General features: G+C 39.7%; 3 protein-coding genes across 7 annotated transcripts in view; 1 reads left to right on the top strand and 2 right to left on the bottom strand.

The window, feature by feature from the left end:
• Nucleotides 1-652: 652 nt before the first annotated feature.
• On the bottom strand, nucleotides 653-3,761 carry tlnrd1 (talin rod domain containing 1). Its single transcript, XM_057354496.1, has one exon. The coding sequence runs from the start codon at nucleotides 2,250-2,252 to the stop codon at nucleotides 1,188-1,190; it is 1,065 nt and encodes a 354-aa protein (XP_057210479.1). The 5' UTR covers nucleotides 2,253-3,761; the 3' UTR covers nucleotides 653-1,187.
• A 1,306-nt stretch (nucleotides 3,762-5,067) lies between these two features.
• Nucleotides 5,068-7,288, top strand: mesd (mesoderm development LRP chaperone). The gene is made up of 3 exons (XM_057340747.1): nucleotides 5,068-5,252; nucleotides 6,527-6,759; nucleotides 6,875-7,288. Exons 1-3 carry the CDS (start codon nucleotides 5,100-5,102, stop codon nucleotides 7,107-7,109), a joined length of 621 nt encoding a protein of 206 aa, XP_057196730.1. The 5' UTR covers nucleotides 5,068-5,099; the 3' UTR covers nucleotides 7,110-7,288.
• Nucleotides 7,289-10,923: 3,635 nt separating this feature from the next.
• The window catches only part of cemip (cell migration inducing hyaluronidase 1), a 95,981-nt gene continuing 85,177 nt past the window's right edge, over nucleotides 10,924-21,727 (bottom strand). For all 5 annotated transcript variants that reach the window (XM_057356065.1, XM_057356150.1, XM_057355909.1 and 2 more), the window contains exons 20-29: nucleotides 21,532-21,687; nucleotides 19,361-19,541; nucleotides 17,925-18,140; nucleotides 17,428-17,639; nucleotides 16,325-16,510; nucleotides 15,027-15,231; nucleotides 13,669-13,758; nucleotides 13,377-13,534; nucleotides 13,005-13,105; nucleotides 10,924-11,921 (exon numbers count right to left, since the gene is read on the bottom strand). In XM_057356065.1, the coding sequence (XP_057212048.1) occupies nucleotides 11,794-11,921; nucleotides 13,005-13,105; nucleotides 13,377-13,534; nucleotides 13,669-13,758; nucleotides 15,027-15,231; nucleotides 16,325-16,510; nucleotides 17,428-17,639; nucleotides 17,925-18,140; nucleotides 19,361-19,541; nucleotides 21,532-21,687 (1,633 nt within the window). In that variant the 3' untranslated portion in view covers nucleotides 10,924-11,793. The remainder of the gene's footprint in view (nucleotides 11,922-13,004; nucleotides 13,106-13,376; nucleotides 13,535-13,668; nucleotides 13,759-15,026; nucleotides 15,232-16,324; nucleotides 16,511-17,427; nucleotides 17,640-17,924; nucleotides 18,141-19,360; nucleotides 19,542-21,531; nucleotides 21,688-21,727) is intronic.

The raw sequence follows: 21,727 nt of genomic DNA, 5'->3' as shown, positions 1-21,727 counted from the left end.
GCACAGGTTTGGGATGACACGAGGACGAGATGAAAGAATGTTCATTTTTGGGTCTCACGGCCACGTCGTTTTCAAATTTCTTTCTGGTTCATTTTGACAGGGACACGTTCTTGACATTTTTAAGAACGGCTATGAAACCTAAAAAGAGATTTGGAGACTTTCCTCAATATGTATACAAACCGATACCAAGTATTTCAAACATTGCATTTGGCAAAGCTCTGTATTAGAAAGTGCTAGCGTGTCTCACGTTAATAAGAGTAATACATGTGTTGTAGTGTACAGGAAATGTGTGGGATAAACCTCAACACGCTGATGCTGTTCCCTGTGTGGCCGACGACAGAGATAAACATTCCAGCCTTCAAACACACCAAGTCTGGAGATGAAGGTAGCAGGAGGCTTATCGAGGTCTATGATAACAAATGGAACACGTCAGGAAAGAGTCGAGGTAGCTTTGGTAAAAAAAAGAACTACACCCATGATCTGCCTGTAGTCAATGAAATATGTATTTAACAAGTCCTTCACTAAAATGCGGCCTTTGCAACATAACGTCAATTTAAAATAAGCCACACAAATGAGTGCTAGGATGTGTTCCTTACCACACATTAATCAGCAATGTAAATGTAAAGTCAAGCATTTAATCTTTGAACTGAGATGACATTTATGAGAATCAACATTTTAATAAGTTGAAATAAATACTCCAGTACATGCATGATAAAACATAATGGGGTGGGCAAAGAAAAAAACAAAACACAGCACATTAAAATATAATTGTAAGTCTTGTAAATAGTGTAAAACCTATGGCACACACTCACAGCAGCTTTTACTCATTACAAACTCACACGCGGCACACAAACTCTGTATTTCTCTCAATGACATCCATTCAGCAAAGCACTGAGGTAAACTTTCAGTTTAAGTTTTACTAAGGCTTCTGTTTCAATTACCACTTTTTAACCACCAGAGGAATTTTGACAGTTGTCAGTTTTCGCAAATTTAGCAAACATCCGAATCAAATGAAAACCCTACAAACATCACCTCTGACCTCAACCTGAGTGAAGCCGACTGCCACGAAACGTTATTTTGGATAAACTGTACATTGACTCGACTGGGTCAGACTACCACACGGTTAAACCTGATTGGACTCTTTGGTAATTCGAATAACGTGCCGAGGGGCTGCTCTTATGTGCGTTTTAATTCACAGAATGAGAGTTCACTGGCGGTAGAGTTCTGGGTGAGGATCGTTCCCTTAGTGCCTGAGACAGGAGCGTGCATCCCTCCGAAACGGCGCAAGCGGAGTTCCGCAGCCGCTCCCGGTAGATGGGCATCTGGGAGCTGCTCTCGGGGTGCTGAGCGATATCCCTGAGGCCCTGGGTGAGGAGCACGCAGGCCGACACGACGCTCATGGCTCCGCCCAGCACGGCCGTCTGCACCCCCTTGCCCTCGGGCGTGATGAGGGCGGCTTTGCCGAGGAACTGCGGCTCGGTGGCGAAACCCACCAAGGCGTGCACGGCCTGCACGAGCGGCCCGCTGAAGAGGACGCAGCGGTTGCGAGTGAGCTCGTTGGGACAGGCCTTGACCTCCCTCACGCACGCCAGGAGAGCTGTGGCGCTGGTGCTCATGCACTTGACGCTGGCTTTGAACTGCTCCTTGGCAAACTTGTCCTTGGATTTATCACTGGCCATCGAGGAGGCGTCCGTAAGCGTGGTGAGGTTCTTCAGGACGTTCTGCGACACCTCCAGGAGGAGGTGCGGGGTCAGGTCGGCCAGAGTCGTCAGGCGGAGAACGTTGCAGTTCTGCTCCACTTCGTGCCGGCAGCGGGTGACTTTGTAGCGGTCCACCAGCCCGGCAACGGCGGCTTGCGAACCCGGGGTCTCCACGGCCGCCAAGTACGCCGCGTGTGCCGAGTACTCCGTCAGCGAGACCACCAGGTCCCCCATCTCCACCAGCCGGTCCCCGACCTCCACAAACTTCCCCATGTTGAGCTGGCTCTGAATGTCGTGGACGATGATGGAAAGCTCCTTGGTCCTGGCGATCACCGTGTCGCGGCATTTCTCGAAAGTCTCGGCTACCGGCAGGCCGTCAGCGTGGACCACCGGCCTGGTCTCGCTGGACAGCAGAAGCAGGTCCGCCACCAGCTGCATTTTGCTTTTGCATGCGTCACAGAGGGATGAGAGTCTTTTCCTTTGTTGCAAGCTGCCACTAAAGGTGTTGGTAGGAACGTCGCTATCCGATTTTCCCGAGCCACTACTAGCCATAATAGGGTGGTCGCACTGATGTTCCAAATTTCTTCTTTTTCAAAATAAAGATGAGACACTTGGATCGCGTGAACACTTATGGCATTTTCTTCAGTTTAAAAACAAGGTTTCTATAAATTGAAAACTGGCCATAGAGTCTTCTGTAAAGTCCTTCAGAAAACAAAGTCCACCATCAGCTCACACGGGACACTTAATTCTTTGAGTAAACATTTGCAAAACAACATGAAACTTCACTCAATGCACCCGCGAGCACCTGGCTTCTTACGTAACGAAATAAAACGCGAAAAAAAACTCTACATATTTGGATATTTTTAAGCATTTGTGAGCAAAAAGAGGCTCAGGAGAGTTATAATTAAATATCTCTTCAGTTTACAAACTTTGAATTGCCCGAAGTTTAAATAATCTGATTTAACTGTGCATACCGAAAAGAAAAAAATCCAATCAAATTCACAACTACCTGTTTAAAGGTAGGCTACAGTCTGATCAGTTTCACAGGATACTTCAATGTCGGTCCAACAATGCAACAAAGCCCAAAACACTCTTTGAAAGGCTACTGCAGTGCCATGTGTACAAGGATGCCCAAACGTAGGCAAAGTGCAGGTTGACAGGCTTGTATTGTACAAGTAACAGACTTCCAGAAGCCGCTTCTCCTTTTATTCCTTGAATCTCGGCATATGAATGAATGTCCTGAATGACGGTGACGATGCGTAAAGATCGAGGACTGAACCGACGCGACCCTCCGACCGAAGCGCGAGCGCTGACCGCGCGCCCCGCCACCTCTGCATCATCCTCCCAGGACACCTCCGAAGTCCACAAAACGCTCCCGAGCCGCTTTCAACCGTTTCTTTTTCGTACACGATCCCGAGTTCTTTGGGCGAGCTTAGATCCGTATGCATATCTATCGTCCGAACGCCCCCTTCAGCAGAAACGCAACGGTCGTCCGGTGACGGATAGTGTCGCTTTTGCTCGGCATTTTCCGCGCTCGACCGAAGCGTTTAACGTTTCTACGACCTCGGTAAAGATCTCGAGAGTCAGTTGTAGTCTCCCGCTACATCTTGCGTATCAGGAAGCGGCGGGAGGGTGTGGCTGAATAGCCTGTTAGCTTCCCCCAAACCCCGAGGCTTGTAAACACTCCACGACCATTATATCCGATCACGGAGCGCGTGCGGGACGCAAAAGTCCTCCTTCACCTCACCCACCGCGTGTTTTCCCGCAGTAACGTCCGTGGGGTGTGAAGTTGTGTTCATTCCTCACCAGTCATCGCTTCCCGAGGCCGCTGCGCGAGACTCCACTACCGGTCTGAGGCGAAAGTTACACCCAAATAACAGCCGCTTCCAGAGGAATCACGCGAACAAATCCTCCTGCTTCCTCTCTTTGTTTAGCTTGTTTCCTTGTTTTCGTTGTTCTTTCCCGTATGTGCTTCCCTGTATGTCCAACAGGTACTCGCGCGTGTGGGTATTTACTACTTTCACGATGTTCGCGTTCAAAGCGGCATATAGCGGCTCATTTTTTGTTTAGCGGAAACGCCGGCTAGGATTTTTTTTCTTCTCAATTTAAATGTTAATTGTTTTATAAAGTTTGATTTTATGCTTACATTTCGGGAGGTGTTAAGGTTGACTTTAGGCGCCTGTATGCATAATGTTTGTCAATAAAAATAATGTATTGTCAGATGTTTATTTGTTGCTGACACTCCTGCTCTTGCGCACTGCGTTTGAGAATTTTCCTTTAGAATAAATTAACATTGTTTTATTATAGTAAAGGTGATTTCAAAAACTTTTTTTTTGAAAGATTGCTATTCGTTTGCATTACCATCATTTTTACCATTAATGTTATGGTTGAATTATGGTTACTGTAGTTAAGCCATGGTTCATTTTCATAAATGTATATTAGAGTTCGTTATTATTATGAGGGTTCTGTGCTTACATTTTCATATCAATGATCTGAGCACTTTTCACGAGATTTTTGCACCCTACCGCTCTGGGGATTAAACATCATCTTTAAAACAGCTGATTCATCCTGGGAAGGGATTCACTTCTGTAAAGAGCTACGACGTAAACGCGCTGAAGTACTTCTCATTGGACAAAACGAGACGTTGGGAATGTGAAGATGCCAATAGATGCAACAGGGGGTGTGGCTTCACCGAAAACCCTCCCTCTCTGAAAATGGTAATGGTCTCGTCAAATGTTTGCATTTACAAATCAGTTGTGCAGCTGCGCGGGGCACCGTGCCATTGGGTGGGGTGTCCAGAGAGAGGAAACTGTTCGGATTCTGTTGAATGAGCCTCACACTTCATATGAGTCCCATGCACAAGCACTTTGGAGGGAGGGGCGAGCAAGGGCTGCGAGATTATGAAACAATTTAGTGTGCACTGTTTTTATTTTTGCTACCTTCTGAATTAATGTAAAGTAAAGCAGCACTGTCTTAAGGATTTTTTTGTTTTAATTATGTCTGTTTTTTTATTTGAAATGTATATTATTTTATTATGAGAAGATGTGTAAACGTTTTTAAAATGTGGTACTTGTTGAAATGCAGAACTACAAAATATATATTTTTTATTTTTTTAATTAAACAAAATATGTTCATATTTTTTAAAGATATTTTGTATGTAAAAACAGAATAGAAGAGACCCCAAACAGACTGGTGTTCCGCAAACTGCTTCCGTAAATTAAGAACGCCACAAAAACCTTTTTTTTTCTTTGCGCTTTTTTCTTACACAAACAACAACAACTTAAAACTTCATCACACATTTATTTTTTAAATCTTTTAATTTATTGAGCAGAAAGACACGCCCCTTATACTGTGCGGCGGCGGAGGGTTTCATCCAATCAGCGAGCTCCAGGTTTAAAGATGGCGTCTCCCGTCAGCTGCAGAGCAGTAGCAGTGTTTCTTTTTCTTATTTTATTCATTTCGGTTCATTGCACAGACACTAAACCCAAGAAGAAGAAAGACATACGGGATTATAATGATGCTGATATGGCCAGACTGCTGGAGGAGTGGGAGGTAAGTTTAAAATGGACCAGAGCTCACTCACCGTTTCTTCAGTAGGGCAGCCAGGGGCTAGTTGTCACATGGGCTATTACAGTAACCAGTGACACATGATTGGCACGAGCAGCAATACAATAAGGGTAAAATAAACAATTGGTTAAACTTAGGACAAGCGTATGTTTTATAAGGTCACTGGCAATGGGTTAATGTGTTACCTATCCGATCCGCTTACTTCATTTTTTTGTCATTTCCAAAATACTGGTACTTGGGTAATGGCTCTCGCGGTACTTTGATGTCATCCGCCTGTCGGATCTTGCGTTGCCGCATCAAGTCGAACAAGCCTTTTTTTGTCGAATTTACAAGTCACTTGGCATACAAAAAGTCACATCATTCGCGGTATGTTTTGGCAGAACATTTGGAAAGATAGGATGTAAGGAATTCCCATTAAGTAATGTTATATGATGGCCCAAATGCAGGAAAACGAGTAAGTGCAGTATGGAGATTTATTAGGAACAGTGAGACAGACAATATACACTGAAGAACACACAGAGGGTTTGTTGTACACTCTCTCTCTCTCTCTCTCTCTCTCTCTCTCTCTCTCTCTCTCTCTCTCTCTCTCTCTCTCTCTCCTGGTTAGTGGGAGGGAGAGATTCCCCAAAGTCTCAGTCATCCTTATGTGGTGGAATGTGATAGGAGTATAACAATAAAGTTTAACAGCTTCACACGTTTTATAGGAACAAAGGTTGCCTTTAAAAGTGTTGTGTGTTTAAAACTTCACAGATCATTTGCACATATATATTTACTTGACTACAATTAAATAGTGTCACCCTTTTTTTAAAAGACGGAGAACAGGTATATGAATACACGGAGAATATGTGCAAGTCAATGAATTGTTACCTTTATATATTTGTGTATTCGAATCTGCAGTATTGCGCAAAAGACCTATTAGAAGCCTTACAAGCCTGAAGTGTCAAAAAAGTTTTATCTTAATACATGTAAACATTATGAAAATATGGCTTCACACACACCATTACGAAACTCGTAACGTAGACAGAAACAACACATATTCAAAAAGTGCGTGACGCTTTTTACAAAATTGCAACCAAAAATCCCCACCAAAAATCCCCAATAAGACGTTTTTTATGTTTCAAGTGTGGACTTCCATAATATGAGAAGAGAATTTTACTAGATGCCTTCTTTGGCTCTCAATGACACGATAACATTATTTTTATTATTATCGTATTTGATCTACTTGATTGCTAGACATCTGACTTTTTTGTTCATTGCAGAAAGATGATGACATTGAGGAAGGTGACTTGCCAGAACACAAAAGATCTCCACCACCCATTGACTTCTCTAAAATCGATGCATCCAAACCAGAGGATCTCCTGAAGATGTCCAAAAAAGGAAAGACGCTGATGGTGTTTGCTTCAGTGTCAGGAAACCCGACAGAGAAGGAGACCGAGGAGATCACCAGCCTGTGGCAGGGCAGCCTCTTCAACGCCAACTTTGATATTCAGAGGTGAGGCCATTAATGAAAGATATGTATAAGGGCCCTTATTTCATCATGGGATAACCAAGATCAACTCTCAGTTGTGAAGCTCTTGTAAATAAACTGTTGCTTGTTTTCCCGTCAGGTTCGTGGTGGGATCTAACCGTGTCATCTTCATGCTGCGCGATGGGAGCTACGCCTGGGAGGTTAAAGACTTCCTGATCGCCCAGGACCGCTGTGAGGACGTGACCGTGGAGGGACAGGTGTACCCTGGGAAAGCCGGCAAGAAAGATGACAAAGGAAAGGAGCAAAATGAGACTAAGAAAAAGGGAGACAAGAAAGCAGCCAACCGAGCTAATAAAAGCAAACAGGAGCTTTGACACGCGAGCCTCAAAGGCTCATCATAGACTAAAAGCCTTTCGCTATAACAAGTGTTACCAGTGTACGTGATGAAAACTCGAATCATCTTTGGAAATCTTCTTTCTGAACTTCTGTTGTAACTCACCTCATTTTTTCACAGTTACAATGTCATTTGAATAAACCACTTTTATATACACTACTACAGTGCATTTGTTATTTACCAACAGAGTCAATGCTAACGTTCACCTGTGTCTTTGAAATGCTAAAATACATATCCATCTATACATTTATATGGATAAAGAACGTTTCATCTTTGCGAGATTGAAACTGATTAGGGGCCTCATTTATAAAACGTGCGTACGTTGCCATTGAGAAAGTTTTCAGTGCCTTTTGTTTCAAAGAAAATCGAATTTAATCAACATGAAGTTCCATTTCTTTTTTCAAGGAAATGAAACAGGGGTTTCTTCCAGAAAATTTACATCTGTGTATAGAAATTTTGCTAACAAAAGGATCAAATTAATCATATAAATACAATTGCTAGTATGGTCAATTCTTCGATGATTCTCCAAAACACCAAAAAGTATATGTTTCCAAAATAAAACACAAAATCTGTATCAACATTCTTAATTATAAAATCATAAACATTTTCCCAAAAAGGTTTCACAAATGGGCTGTACCGGTATAAATGAACCACAGTTTCTAAGCAATTATTATCTATATCTTTTTTTAATTTCATAAGGAAATGTTTTGTGGGGTATATTCTATGAATAAGTTTAAATGATACTTCCTTAATTTTGTTTGTGATTAAATATTGATTGGGAAGTAGCCAATCCTTTTTCCATACAATGCAATCTGTGAACCGGTTCCAAAATGAATGAACACTGGGCAAAGATACAATGTTTCTTTGAAATAAATTTCTTATACATCTATTTTTAGAGTTAGAAGACAGACAGCTCCCACCTACATAGTTATTTATAACATTATAAGGGCGTTTTCAGTTCTGACACTTACAGGATGTTCGCTTGAATACGATTCCCTCTTATACAACAAAAGCTCGGGTTAAAATTGATGTCTTACTTCATGACACCTTTAAATTTAGCAGATGCTTTACGTTGCGGCACACAGCAGTGGTATATAGACGTGCTGTTCTACTGTATTTGAAATGATACTTTTACAAGTTAACATTTCGTTATAACATTCAAATACAGTAGAACGCCACTTCTATATACTGCATCTGCTAAATGGAACTATTTTCTCATTTTTCCATTTCTCTCTGCTTTAAGTCTCCCCAACCGGGAACTGCCTACTAGGGTTCTTCCTGTGAAATGCTGAAGTCACGAATGCATATAGCCCATTGTGTCAAAAATGTGGAAGTATGCCATTTTATTTTTAAACAAAAAGTTCTGCTTACTGGATTCTGATTGGTCGTAGCCGTGTAAACAATAACAGAATGTTGCTATGCGACGTAAACAATGCTTGGCTATTGTTGGTATGCAGTTATATAGCTAGTAGCTGGGTTAAAAGGTCATGGTTGTGCTTTATAACGAATAAACCACAGATATCAACCAATCAGCATCAAGAACCAAGACTATTTGCGATTAAATATAATTCATAAATAATTCATAAAAATACGAATAACTAATATTTATTGAATAAAAATAATAATTGATGTGTCATAACATAATCGAAAACTGTGACGCACCTATGCAGGCTTCATTTGTCACTTTAAAAAAATAGAAGATCCTTTTGAAAATTTAATTTACATAAGAAAATGTAAATTATTCCCAAACCTAAAAAAATCATTTGACTTGTGAATGGAAAAATGAGTTTGTCTTCTTTTGAATCCCATCGAATCTGTCTCTAGTTGTTATGCTCCAAAAACTATAAAGACGGTTTTCCTTTTTCACGTCTCAGGAGAAACATTTTTATCTGTTTCAGCAGCATTAAACACAGCTGTAATTGCTTCGGATGCATTGTGGTGCTCTGAATCCGCTCAATCTGTGTAAGATTTGACATTCCTGAAAATACAACACTTCAAGAGCACGACATTCAAAAAGATCTCTGTTGTTTTCCTCTCTGTTGTACTCGAGACCATTGAAAGCTCTTATGTATGTATCCACCCTACTTCGGTATGGCCTCTGTGGTCATATTGCCTTGCCATCTGCCGGTGTAAAAACATCTCCATGCTCTCCCACCCCAATGTGGACACACACAGATAGATAAATACTGTGAACCATAAATGGACCCCATAACAAATATAGGCAATGGAAATTCTGTCACCCTCCACCTCCTGTGTGCATTCATTTAAATGATAACAAATAACATTTGAATACATCAAAAAGTAAGTATATCATGTATTCAACGTTCCTGTTCGGTGTGAATTCACAGGTCAGAGTTCACCAAATTGAACCATGGTATGCAGCAAAAGACAAGACCTCCAGAAATCAACTTAAGTATTATTTATCGATATATATCGGCCTGCACTTCCAAAATATTTTTTTTTCACGTGTGCTGTACTTCTTCAAAACAAAAAAGAAGAATGTATACTTTCAGTCTACTTTTATGTACTTCTAAGAGATATACTTAAAATTACACAAGTATACTTGACTTATACTGACAGTATACTATTTGTAATCAATCTTTTCCAGGTATACTTCATTGGTAATAGCTTATAGAGTAAATAAAATGTGTAAAACTGAAGTGATCATATAAAACGAATCTACTTCAAGTACACCTAAAGGTATATCTCAAGTGTGAAAATTAATATCTTAATAGGAAAAGTAGTATACTGCTATGCAAAAATAATATATAAATAGTAAACTACAAATACGATGTTAACAGACAAGTTTACTTTAAAGTATACAGACAAAAAACTAGTTTGGGTAGTTTATGTACTTGAAGTAAACTTGTCAGTTAACGTCATACTTCTAGTTTACTATTTATGTATATTATTTTTGCATTATTTAGCAGTAAACTTTTAGTACACAACTCGTTTACAACTACATTTCTACAACTACTATACTACAAGGTAGCGATAGTTTACTAGTTCCATATTTGCTGAACATTTTTTGTTTATGAAAGTACACTTCAAAGTATACTGACAGAAATCTAGTTTGGGTAGTTTATATACTTTGAAGTGTACTTTCATAAACTAAAAAATGTTCAGCAAGTATGGAACTAGTAAACTATCGCTAACTTGTAGTATAGTAGTTGTAAACTAGTTGTGAACAAAAAGTTTACTGTATACATAAATAGTCAACTATAAGTACGATGTTAACGGACAAGTTTACTTCAAGTATATAAACTACCCAAACTAGATTTCTGTCAGTATACTTTGAAGTGTACTTTCATAAACTAAAAAATGTTCAGCAAATATGGAACTAGTAAACTATCGCTACGCTCCCTTGTAGTATAGTAGTTGCATATATAAACTAGTACAACTACTATACTACAAGGTAGCGATAGTTCACTAGTTCCATACTTGCTGAACATTTTTTAGTTTATGAAAGTACACTTCAAAGTATACTGACAGTAATCTAGTTTACGTAGTACTAAAAGTTTACTGCGGTCACACGCAAGTATACTTTTATAAACAAAAAGTTTGCCTACTTTACTCCCGAGTATTGAAATAGTTCCCTTACAAGTATACTATTAGTACGTTGATGTTAATATACTAAATATATCTTGACTGAAACCAATATTCTGACTGAGGTTATATCATAAATTCTAAAAACTATATTTTGTCTTTGCAATTTCTCGATCTAATTTCTAGTTCTTATCACTTAATTCAATCTTTTATAACGGACCAACACATTTAATGGGCACAAACTGAGGTGAGGAAAAAAGATGTATTCATTTATTCCTGTACAAAAGTGTTCATAGCTCTTTATCTAAAGTCATACATTTGCTTTACTTTGAAATCAGTTACATTTACATCACACCCATATACAACTTAAAGGTAATGTCATGTATATTTGATTTATACACAGAAAGTGAAACTTACATTTTTGCTTTTACAGATAGGACAGAAATACATTACAACTCAGAAGTCCCTTTTTGATTTGTGTAATAGTGCATGTACAATAAATAAGTATAAAATATATCTCTGTTATCAATCAGGTCTTTTTTAGAAACACACAAAACATACAAAACACTAACAAATTACGATCCCCGAAAAAAGACCAGCTATTTCGGCAAAGGGACATTGTCGTACGTCTTGCCAATTTCTCACAGATCATCACCATGTTTTTACATTTTAAGACTTTTTTGTTGCTGGCTCTCTCGTACAATACAAACAAAACCGAGCGGACACTCTTGTGCGTGACGAGAAAAATTAACAGAAGAAAAAGACTCACAACATTTACAATCTGAAACCTCTTCTCTACATTTTTAGAAAAACACATGTTTCTCAGAAGAACAGTATGGCAAACATCACAGAGAGGGACAAGAACGAGGAATGTTACGTGATTGTTGTTCACTTTTTCTTCTGGAAAACTCAAGTATAAACAATAGACAACACGATCCAAACGTCACTTAACGTCCACGTCGTCACATACGATGGAATCTGCTGGGAGGGGTTGTAAGGTAACATAAACACATGCTCGTTTCTGATTGGTCGTTCGGGTCCGGTGGGCGTGTGCAGGCGGCTCGCCCGACAGTGGTGCTACTAAGAGTCTGAGTTTTTCTGGGCTGCGTCGCTTGTTTTCAAAGCTTCGCTGTCTTGACGACGGGGATGGGCAACACTTGGTGGAGTTTGACGCGCTCTTCGTCCACGGTCATCTTCACCCAGTCCGGCCGGAAGGAGCCTTTGAAGCCAACAAAAGCTAGCTTGTCTGGAAAAGACACAACAGCATGTTGTTTTAAAGTGACCTCCATTACCTATCAGCTGTATTTTTATGTCATGTTGTCATAACGTAATGCATTAGCATGTTCATAAAAACATTGCTTTTTTTCTTATTGGTCATTCATGGTCTTAAGAGGTCTAACTCGCACAATATAATACAATAATTCCAACATTTGGTTGATTTATTTGGTACAGTTTGTATCAGTTGAACACAGACGCAAATGAGATTCTGCTTCTCACACAAACCTTGAATGGCTTCAATTGTGTGAAAATGTTTATTCACGGTTCTTTGTTGACAGACAAAACGATATGTACTGTATATAACGTGTGAAAGAGCAAACAACGAGAAGGATTCGGGCAATCTGTTAAACATTCGCTGTCGTGCACGAAGCGATTCGGAACCAATTGGGATGAACTTGGAATGTAAACTATAGGGGTTGGAATGACGATTCGATGTGATGAATGTGATGTTTAAAGGGAGGGCCGAGAGGAAAGACCCCGCTGCTTTGGAATGTGTGTGCTGTCCAGCCCAAATCTTCACACACGGGTGGGATTTTTCTTTCATAGCCTAAGAACTTCACAGCCTGAGGAAGGAATTTCATGGTGAAGAATACCAAATACTATTGGAAAAACACATTTGTCTGTAGTCCCGAGTACATACAGTATAACACACTTTTAGAAAATGTTAAATAAAGAATTCTCATGCTTTGAATATAATGACATCTATTGCAATGACTTTGTTGGTGAGAAAGAGAAGCTTTAAGAACGTTCGACTGAAAAGGTGTTGCTCTCCACTAGGGGGCGTCAACAAACTTTCAATTGAAACTCAAAACGACTGATTTAAAAAAAGACAAAACCTAGCACTTTAATTTTATTTTAGTGTCCCCGTCAAATGATAATGGGACACGGCTACAATTAATGTGCTATATAGCCCATTTGTTTGCCGATGCTACTTGCTTCTATATTTTTGTATCTAAATGGCGTTTTAGCGCTGCTGTTATGATCAACAATAGTTTCAGTGTTTGCATTAAACGTCCATCCTTCACATCAGTGTTTCTGTGAATATTATTACCTTTCAACTTTACCGACTGGTCTGCTCCGATGGTCTGGAGAACTTTGGTCCACGGCCCCCTGGTGACCAGTTTTCCTTTAGAAGTGATCAAAATCACTGACCTGGAAGAGCAAAGATGAGTTTCCATCACACACAGCACTTAAATCAAGGCTATTTCAGCCCAGATGATTGTCCCCGGCCCTCCTCCTGTGCTTTCATATTACAAGGCAAACAGCCAAGTTGAGGCAGTGCCCAATTTCATCTTGATACTTGTGCCGTACACTTGACTTAATGGATTTTAACGTAATGTCCACGTAGTATAAATGGGACAAAATTAAACTGAAGATCGTAATTGTACGAATGAAATTGTGAGTGTTTTGCTGGCGGTCTCACTCGTCTTTGAGGTTCGCGATGTAGTTCTCTAACTGAGCTGGGATTCCCATCAATATGGAGTTCCTGAAGCCTTTAGACTCCAGAATTTGCCCACTGTGACCGTCAATCACAGTCAGATGCACACCGTCCTCTGATTGGTAGATCTTCTTGCCATCGACCTACAGAAACAGCCCACAAGAGAAGCACGTTTTTGTTAACTAATATCATTCTGTAATGTGTTATTTGTAAGACTCTGAAGCGCCCACGTTAATTCGGAAAGGCTATTACGTTGAATAACGCAAGTAGTCAGTACCTCAACATAAGCAAAGTCTTCTTTGATGTGGAAAAAGCGAGTATTGTACGACTCCAGTTTGATTTCCAGGAAGTGCTCGGGTGTTTTGGGCTGTGAAGGAAACAGAAAATTCAATTTTGAAATATGTTATACCAAATGCAGAAAACCCATTTTCTTTTACAAGTTAGTTTTAAAGCTACAGTTTGTAAAAACCGCCGCTAGAGGGCGCACGATCAAAACACCAACAATGGCGTAGCTTGATGACGCTGTGAAGGAGCGTGGAATGATGGGATCTGTCGTCTTCAACTCCACCGCTGATGGCCATCAATCAGACGGGAACGAGAAATGATGTTAGCAGATGCGGTAAAGTTTTATAAATGTTGCGAATAATTGTGGTCCATAAATAAGTGACAAGCTAGTGGCTTGCTAGACGCTAGACACCACTTCTGCATTTGTCCACGACACTGTTGTCATGCGGTTTCTACGTCAGTAAAGGCGGTAACAAAGGGGAACGCAGATATGACGTGTTACTGTTTAGAATGGCGATTTTCTCACGATTTACAAGCAGTTGGAAACATTTGAGATATTGTAAGTACTCAGCTGAACAAAATGTATAACACTGGCCTAGTGGTTTTTTGGATATTTTACTGCAAAATTGTTACAAACTGCACCTTTAATAAACTTTGGAATGTCTGGACTAGCCAATCAGAGTCAAGTATTCCAGAGCGACGTGTTTCAAGTATGTATTAAGCATTTATCAGCATTATATCGGCCAGCATCTGTAAACCCAGCTAACGGGAACGTTTTCAAAACGTTGTTTTTCAAAAGTTCTATCAAAGTTATCAAAATCGTTCTTCCGGACATGTTAAAAGAGTGCTTTATTCACATTATATGTCTTGTCAAACTCCAATTGTAGTGGAATTTTAGTCAGAAATAACGTTTTCATAACTTGTAAAAGGTTGGCAAAACGTTTTAAAACATATTTTTGTTTGGTGGACATGATTATCACCATCAGTCAATAAACAATCAATCTTAAGCCAATAAAATTCATCAATAAATTAAAAACCATTCCCACATTACATAATTAAATTTGTCCAGCACACAATGTGTTCAGAATTGTACATCGTATATCGTTTATTCTTCGCAATTTGGATGTTGGGAGACTTCCTGTGGACCATGGAGCTCCTGCAAAGCAAACTCTAACATTCGGTTTCTTTATATTCTTTATATATCATCTTCTAAGCACTGGGCCATGGATCTTTATGGTCAGAAGCCAGAGATGTCAAAACCGAACGTCTCGCATCCGACGTCAAGTGGAACATGAAACAGCGTCAAAACTACAGCGATTTAAGAGATCTTGGACAAAAACGTCTTCTCACCAGTCTTGAGCGGGGCAGTTTTCTGGGCATAGGCACATCTACGACGGGCATCTCGGAGTATTTGGGATAAGCTTCATCCATGCAGTCACTGGGGCCGCTGCCGGGGGGAATGACGGCTTTGATCTTCACTCTTTCGCAGCCCTTCACCGAGCAGAAGGCAAAGTCTTCCTTCTCATTGTGCGCTTTGATTTTTAAGAACAGAAGCCTGCAGGGATGACGGAAGACAGACATCAGAGAGAGAGAACCGCTTCCAGAAACGGAGACCGACGGTGGGAATTCAACACAGCTGTGACACTCTTAAAATAACATTGACACATACTATAATTGACTAAACTGAAGCGTTTAAGTTATACAATGCATTTGTTTAATCTAATTGTGTTTTATTAGCGCGGAAATTACATTAATTAAATTGTTAAAATATTTAAAATAATATATATATTATTACAAAAAGTACATACTCTTGTCTTCTGTACTCATCTTCTCTATTCCTTTTTTCTCGTACGTCATTTTGTGGGTATATTTAAGCAATATTAAGTGTTGTTTTGTACCGAATAGCATCTGTAAACCCAGCTAACAGGGAACGTTCTCAAAACTTTGTTTCAAATGTTTTTTCAATTCTGTTTTTCAAAAGTTCTATCAAATTATCAAAATCGTTCTTCCAGTAATGTTAAAAGAGCGCTTTATCAACATTATATGTCAATATATTTAAGCAATATTAAGTGTTGTTTTGTATCGGCACAACTGCAATTCAGTCGTAGGCATAAAACGTCAGGCAATAACAGTTGTGATATCGAAATGCAAAATTATTTACATTTAAATTTTTATTATCATTTCATACATATGTAGTACATTTTATATAAACAATTAAGACAAATTTGCGTAAAGCTGCAACTTGCCTCTCTATCGCCATCTCTGTTTGAAACGTAAAATTGCAGTTTATTTTACGAATTTATCTTTACCTGCGTTGAACTCAAATGACGTCAAACTGACATTTCCAGCAAAATCGTACACGTCAGCTCAAATGATAAATAACGATTATTTTATTATATATTATTAAGCTCGAGACGATTAGCGTTTATTTTAATAATGCATCCACTCCAATGTTTAATGCACATAAGCTCATTCATGTCGAGTTGTGATGCTGAGATTTAGTTTGGATCCTGTCGCCTCTGCTCTTGATAATTTCCTGTCCTTCTCAAACCCATTCGCTATCTTTACATTCACTTCCACTCTGAAGTCTGTAGTGCAGATCGTATCGTACAGCGACTCTATAAGCTGTTATCCGTAGGTGCTCTCACCCAGTGTCCTCGTCCCAGTAGTAATAACCTCTCGTCTGATGCGAGTGGCCCATCTTCTCTCCTTGAGTGGTTCTCATGAACACGCCGGTCTTCCGGGTCTCTTTGGTGAGGCGGTTGTGGATGTCTGAGATGATGGTGAACGCTGTGCCTCTTGGGTAGCAGATGCCCACATTTATCCAGTCATTTCTGTGAAAGAAGCAACCACACTGCAATGAATAAACAATCAAGGTTTGACAGATTTACAACATGCATATCAGTATTTGCATGGATCACTAGGGGGCGTCGTCGTTCTGTTCAGAAGAGCATTGAGATGGATTATTTGCTCCTCTGGTCTAGTTAGTGAGAGAAGCAGGTGTATACTGTATGTGATTGGATGTAATTTGCAACAACACAAAAAGGTAGATAAGAGCTAACAAACATAGTGTATATTATGCCAACGTTTCAGTATCAGTCAAATTTCCCCATACATATCTAATCAAATTAATTAATAAACAAAAAATATTATTCAATGCCAGTACGGACTGTAATAAAGAAATGAAATGTTTTATTGTTGTGAGGTGTTGTAAATATCTAGGTTTTAAAGTCTAACTTAAAATGTATAGTTTGATTCTAATCCGCGGAAGCGCTATTAAGCAAGTATACAGTATGTGTCTTAAAGGTACAGTTCGCCCAAAAATGAAAATTCTGTCCCCATATCATTTCATATCTGTTCGACTGACTTTCTTCTGCAAACACAAAAGAAGATATTTTAAATAATGTTGATGACCAAACACCATTGGACCCCATTGACTTCCACTGTATGAACAAAATCAATGAGATATTTCTCAAAATATCTTCCTTTGTGTTCCACTGAAGAAAGAGTCATATAAAGGCGTTGAACACCCAAACAATGACAGAAGTCAAATTGGGGGGTAATTAAAAAATGGCTTGACTAATGGTGTGACTTTGGCTTGGGGCTAACTGATTGACCCATAGGAAGTGTTTGAGAAATCTCTATGTAAAACCTTTTTTTTGTTGCTTTTTTCTTCATTTTTACTGATGAAACCAATCACGACCGAGTGTTGGTGCACTCGACAGAGCTCACGCATCCATCCGTCACTGACCTGTTGAAATTGATGAGCCATATGGTGACCTCAGCAGGAGCCGCCTGGTCCCAGTGCATGGTGTATCCTTTCCCGAGAGTGACGACAGGCTGAAACTGCTGGTAGTGATTCCTCTTCCCCAGAGCTCCCACCAGCACCAGAGGCTTGTCTGGATACTCATCTTTCACCATCTTCATGTTAAGGTTGGCTGGGTTCCGGGTCTGGACGTAAATCTGGGGGGCAATTTCAAAGGGTGTTTTAGTGATGGAGCGCTCGACGGGTCTGACAGACTGATTGGCTTTCACCTAGAAACCGCATTTTAAAGGCTAACAAGGTGTCTTGGTTTTCGGTGACGGTAGACAAGAGTCCTTGGAATGTACAAAACAAGCTGCTGCCCTGGAACGTGTGCTGTTTGCGTGTATATGCTTGCGACTTCTCAAATTAAGACTTCTGGTGCCAAACATGGGCATGTTTTGGAGGAGAAACATGACGCTGTGCCAGCGCTGGGTCGGACATACCTGGGCATAGTGCCCGCTGCAGATGGCAGCTCTCCAGTCCGGGATGTCAATACAGTCCGGGTGTCTCAGGAGCCAGTTGTCCTCTTTGACGAGGAAAGCACCGGGGTATTCGCTCACCGAGCCATCGATGTCGTGGAAAATGGTTGTCTTGTCGCCATCCATCTCCATCTTGTTGAACCAGGGGCCCGGCTCACCAAAGAAAACTCGTGAGGTGATCTAAGGGAAGGAATCCAATGTGAAATGCATGGTTATGATCATTAACTAAAACAGACACTATTGAAACATTATTGTTCAAATGAAATGAAATCAAATAAATATGATTTGAACAAAAAATAAAAAATTTTTGAAAATGGAACCTGGCGATACTGCGAAGTATACGAACTGCAATATGTTCGTATACTTGAAATGAACACTAAAATTAAATTAAATAAAAATAGAAAATAAACTGGACGAGAAAATAAACTAGAAACCAAATAAAATAAATATTATTTGAACCAAAACTAAACAAAAATTGAAAATGGAACCTGGCGATAAACTGCAATAAGTATTTATACTTGAAATATATAGATATAGGAAATAAACTAGACAAGAAAATAACCTAGAAACTAGAAATAAACTAAAACTGAAATAGACACAGAAGTTAAACATAAACAAAATTACAACTAAATAAAAAACATTCAAATAAAAAAGTACTACAATGACAAAACCACATAGTAAAATGGCAAAAAAATTAACTTAAATTAACATGAAAACCAAATATCAAAAAATTAAAGCTAATTCAAAATATGAATGAAACTACAATAAAACTACAGTAAAAAAATCGAATCTTTAAAAACTGTAGAAACGTAGCGTAAATTTGGATTCAATTTGAAACAAAGTGTTGAATTGGAATGACGGAAATAGAAATGTACTAAATTCAAATGTAAATATTTGAATGCAGACGCACAAGAGACGGATTGCATTGGTTTTAAAAACACTAAAATGGGCTGAAATATGAACTGCTGAATATGAATGTCTGTAAAAGTTCATTTAGACATTAAACACAAATTCGTATATTAATATATTAATTACCATAATACACTACAGTATACTGCAGAGTTTACTAAGATAAATACTAAAGTGTACAACAAACTTTTGAATGACGCTCAACGCTGGTGTAAATGCGTCCTGTAAGGCCTCATGCGTGACTAAGAGACTAGAATAGAGATGTTCGTTCCCTGAACAAGTCGCATTTATTATATCACAGTCTCGCTCTCTGTCAAACAGCCGTCAAACAGCCGCCTGTAGCTAGCAGACACTCCAAAATGTTATAATCCTCTTTGACATCCTTCATAAAATCAATCAGTGTTCTAGAATAGCTCGGAGCCCGTGACCCCATCCACTGTTATTAAATAACACAAATGATGCTCGCTGTCCCTCGAGGGAGCTGAACTTACCGGGACGTCTTCAAAAGTGATGTCGGTGACGTTGTTGTTAGGGCAACTCTGCCACGAGTTGTTCAGGCGGAAACCAAAAGCGCTCGTGTGCCGACCGTCCAGGGCCACGAATTTGCGGAAAGTGCAGTTCTGGACGTTGATCGGCCCGTCGTAGATTTGCATCCCACGAATAGGGAAGTCCCTGTACGGTGAGGAGTAACACAGGTGAACTTGCCAGCACTCATCAAATCATCGCGCCCTATGTAGTGTGCATGCCAGAGAGTGCTCCACGTAATGCCTTCGGCAGCCCAGCGTTTAAAACACTTAAAAAATCAACAACACCGCAAATGAAGTGTGATACAATGTGAAGCTGAGCTGAAAGTAAATAAGATTAAAAGAACTTTAAAGGTGAAGTGTGTAATTTCAGCGACGCCAGCAGAACCGTTTTGGGATTGAAAAATAATGACATCCCCAACCCCGCAGAGGCCGCGCATTATTGTGATTCTTCTGTTTGTTATGTTATTCTGGAAACAATACAGAAAAAGAATAATGCGCATCCTCTGTGGGATTCTCTGGGTTTGGAAGAAGTCATTAAGACATTTTTCACCGGCCAATTAATATTATTATTATTCTTCGTGAACAGCTATAACTTTACGTCCCTATGGTGAGCGCTCACCAAAACTTTGCACGCATGAGGGTCCGTGCCTAATTGCATTTTGTGTCATTTTGGGATGGATGAGATGTATGGTTGCCTAGCAACTAGCAGTTAAATGTGCGACATTGGAAACGTCAGCCCTGTTGCCCTGGTTTACAATCTCACACGAGATTACCTCTCACCCCCAGAGGAACAAATCTGCCTCAAGGACTCCAAATTTAAGTCGAAAACGATTTGTGTTTTCATAAAAAGAATTGAAATCTGACCGTTTGAGCAGCACGATCAATAACATGAGTTTGGGGCGGAGCTACCTTTTTGGCAACCAATAGATGATGAACTCTATTTCAATGTTTCTGAAAACATCTTGTGATATTCTTACAGAAGTAAAAAAAAGTGATGTGGTTTCAACCATTCAGCACCTTCCCACTGGCCGAGGCAATATTCAAAGCCACGCCCACACCGTATCTTGCTACCGCTTCTGCTGCAACGATGATAAAGCTGTTTGTTTTCACATTTCAAGTCTTCCATAATTCATCACGATTAATGTTGTGCTCGCAGAACTGTGCGTTCTTCAATAACGACAACAGCTGTTAAGGGGACGAACAGAAAAATTGTCAGTTTAGTTTCGTCAAGGTTGCGCGCTGCACGGCAGCATTATGGCACATGCGGGACCAATTTTCAGTAGGGAATGAGCATAGGGTGGCTTATGAGAAAAAGGGAATTAAAAAAACTCTTTAATCTAAAATATAATCTAAAAATACTTCCTCCCGGAAATATGATGTGTCCTCGGGATAAGAACTGCAGTTATAGATGAAATATGAATGTGAAGGCCCTACCAGTACTGATAGACTGTTATAAAAAAAAACAAAAACAACGCAAAATCTGGAGCTTTCGATTGTTTTTTCCAGTTATGAATTACACACGATTATCAAAACCATTTTGTTTGCATCTTTACTGCTAATTGCTGCCTTTTTATCGCAATTGGTTTTCGTGACGCTTTGTTATTAAATTTTATTGATATTATCGTGATATCTAGCACAATATATTTTCAAAAGTAAATAATGCTATCAGTCAAATTCTTCTATAATTTTGTTATTTTTGCTTTTGTTTGGGCAATGAATCGCACTTCAAATACAAATGTACGATGGCAGAAAACTTGTTAGTAACAGTTGTGACTCTTAAGGCAAAATTTGAAATAGGCGCCGAACAGTTTAGGATATTACGGTATGTGCGGAATTAACATGATATCGATAATCATGGTTTATTATATCACGCCTATTGTCAATAGCGGTATATTGTGAAACCTTAATCAAATTTTATTATTAAACTGTCTAATTCTGGTCCTAAACCTTTTATGAGTTGACGTCACAAATGACAGTACCTGAAAGATAAAATTGAGCCCCACCCTACATTTAAATAGTAAAATATCTCGTGTCGATCTGCATTTCAGGTTCCTTTTAAAGCCACTTGGCATCCTCAAAAAACTATACACGACACTATACACAATCTTTCAAAAGAAACAATTTAAGATACTTACACTCCTCTGGGCAGGGACCTGCCGAGATGATCGGGACCCCCGGTGCCCCAGGATTGATCATCCAGATCTGGCATCCCTCTGTTTCCGCTCTCGCCCACAAACAGCGAGTTCTTCACCTCCTGACGTGAGCCGTCATCATCAGGGAACGTTCCGCCGCTACGTACGCAAACAAGTCAAAAAAACACACACACCGACC

Source organism: Triplophysa rosa, linkage group LG1, assembly GCF_024868665.1.
Source record: "Triplophysa rosa linkage group LG1, Trosa_1v2, whole genome shotgun sequence".
NCBI lineage: Eukaryota > Metazoa > Chordata > Actinopteri > Cypriniformes > Nemacheilidae > Triplophysa > Triplophysa rosa.
This window is presented reverse-complemented; position numbering and strand designations above follow the sequence as displayed.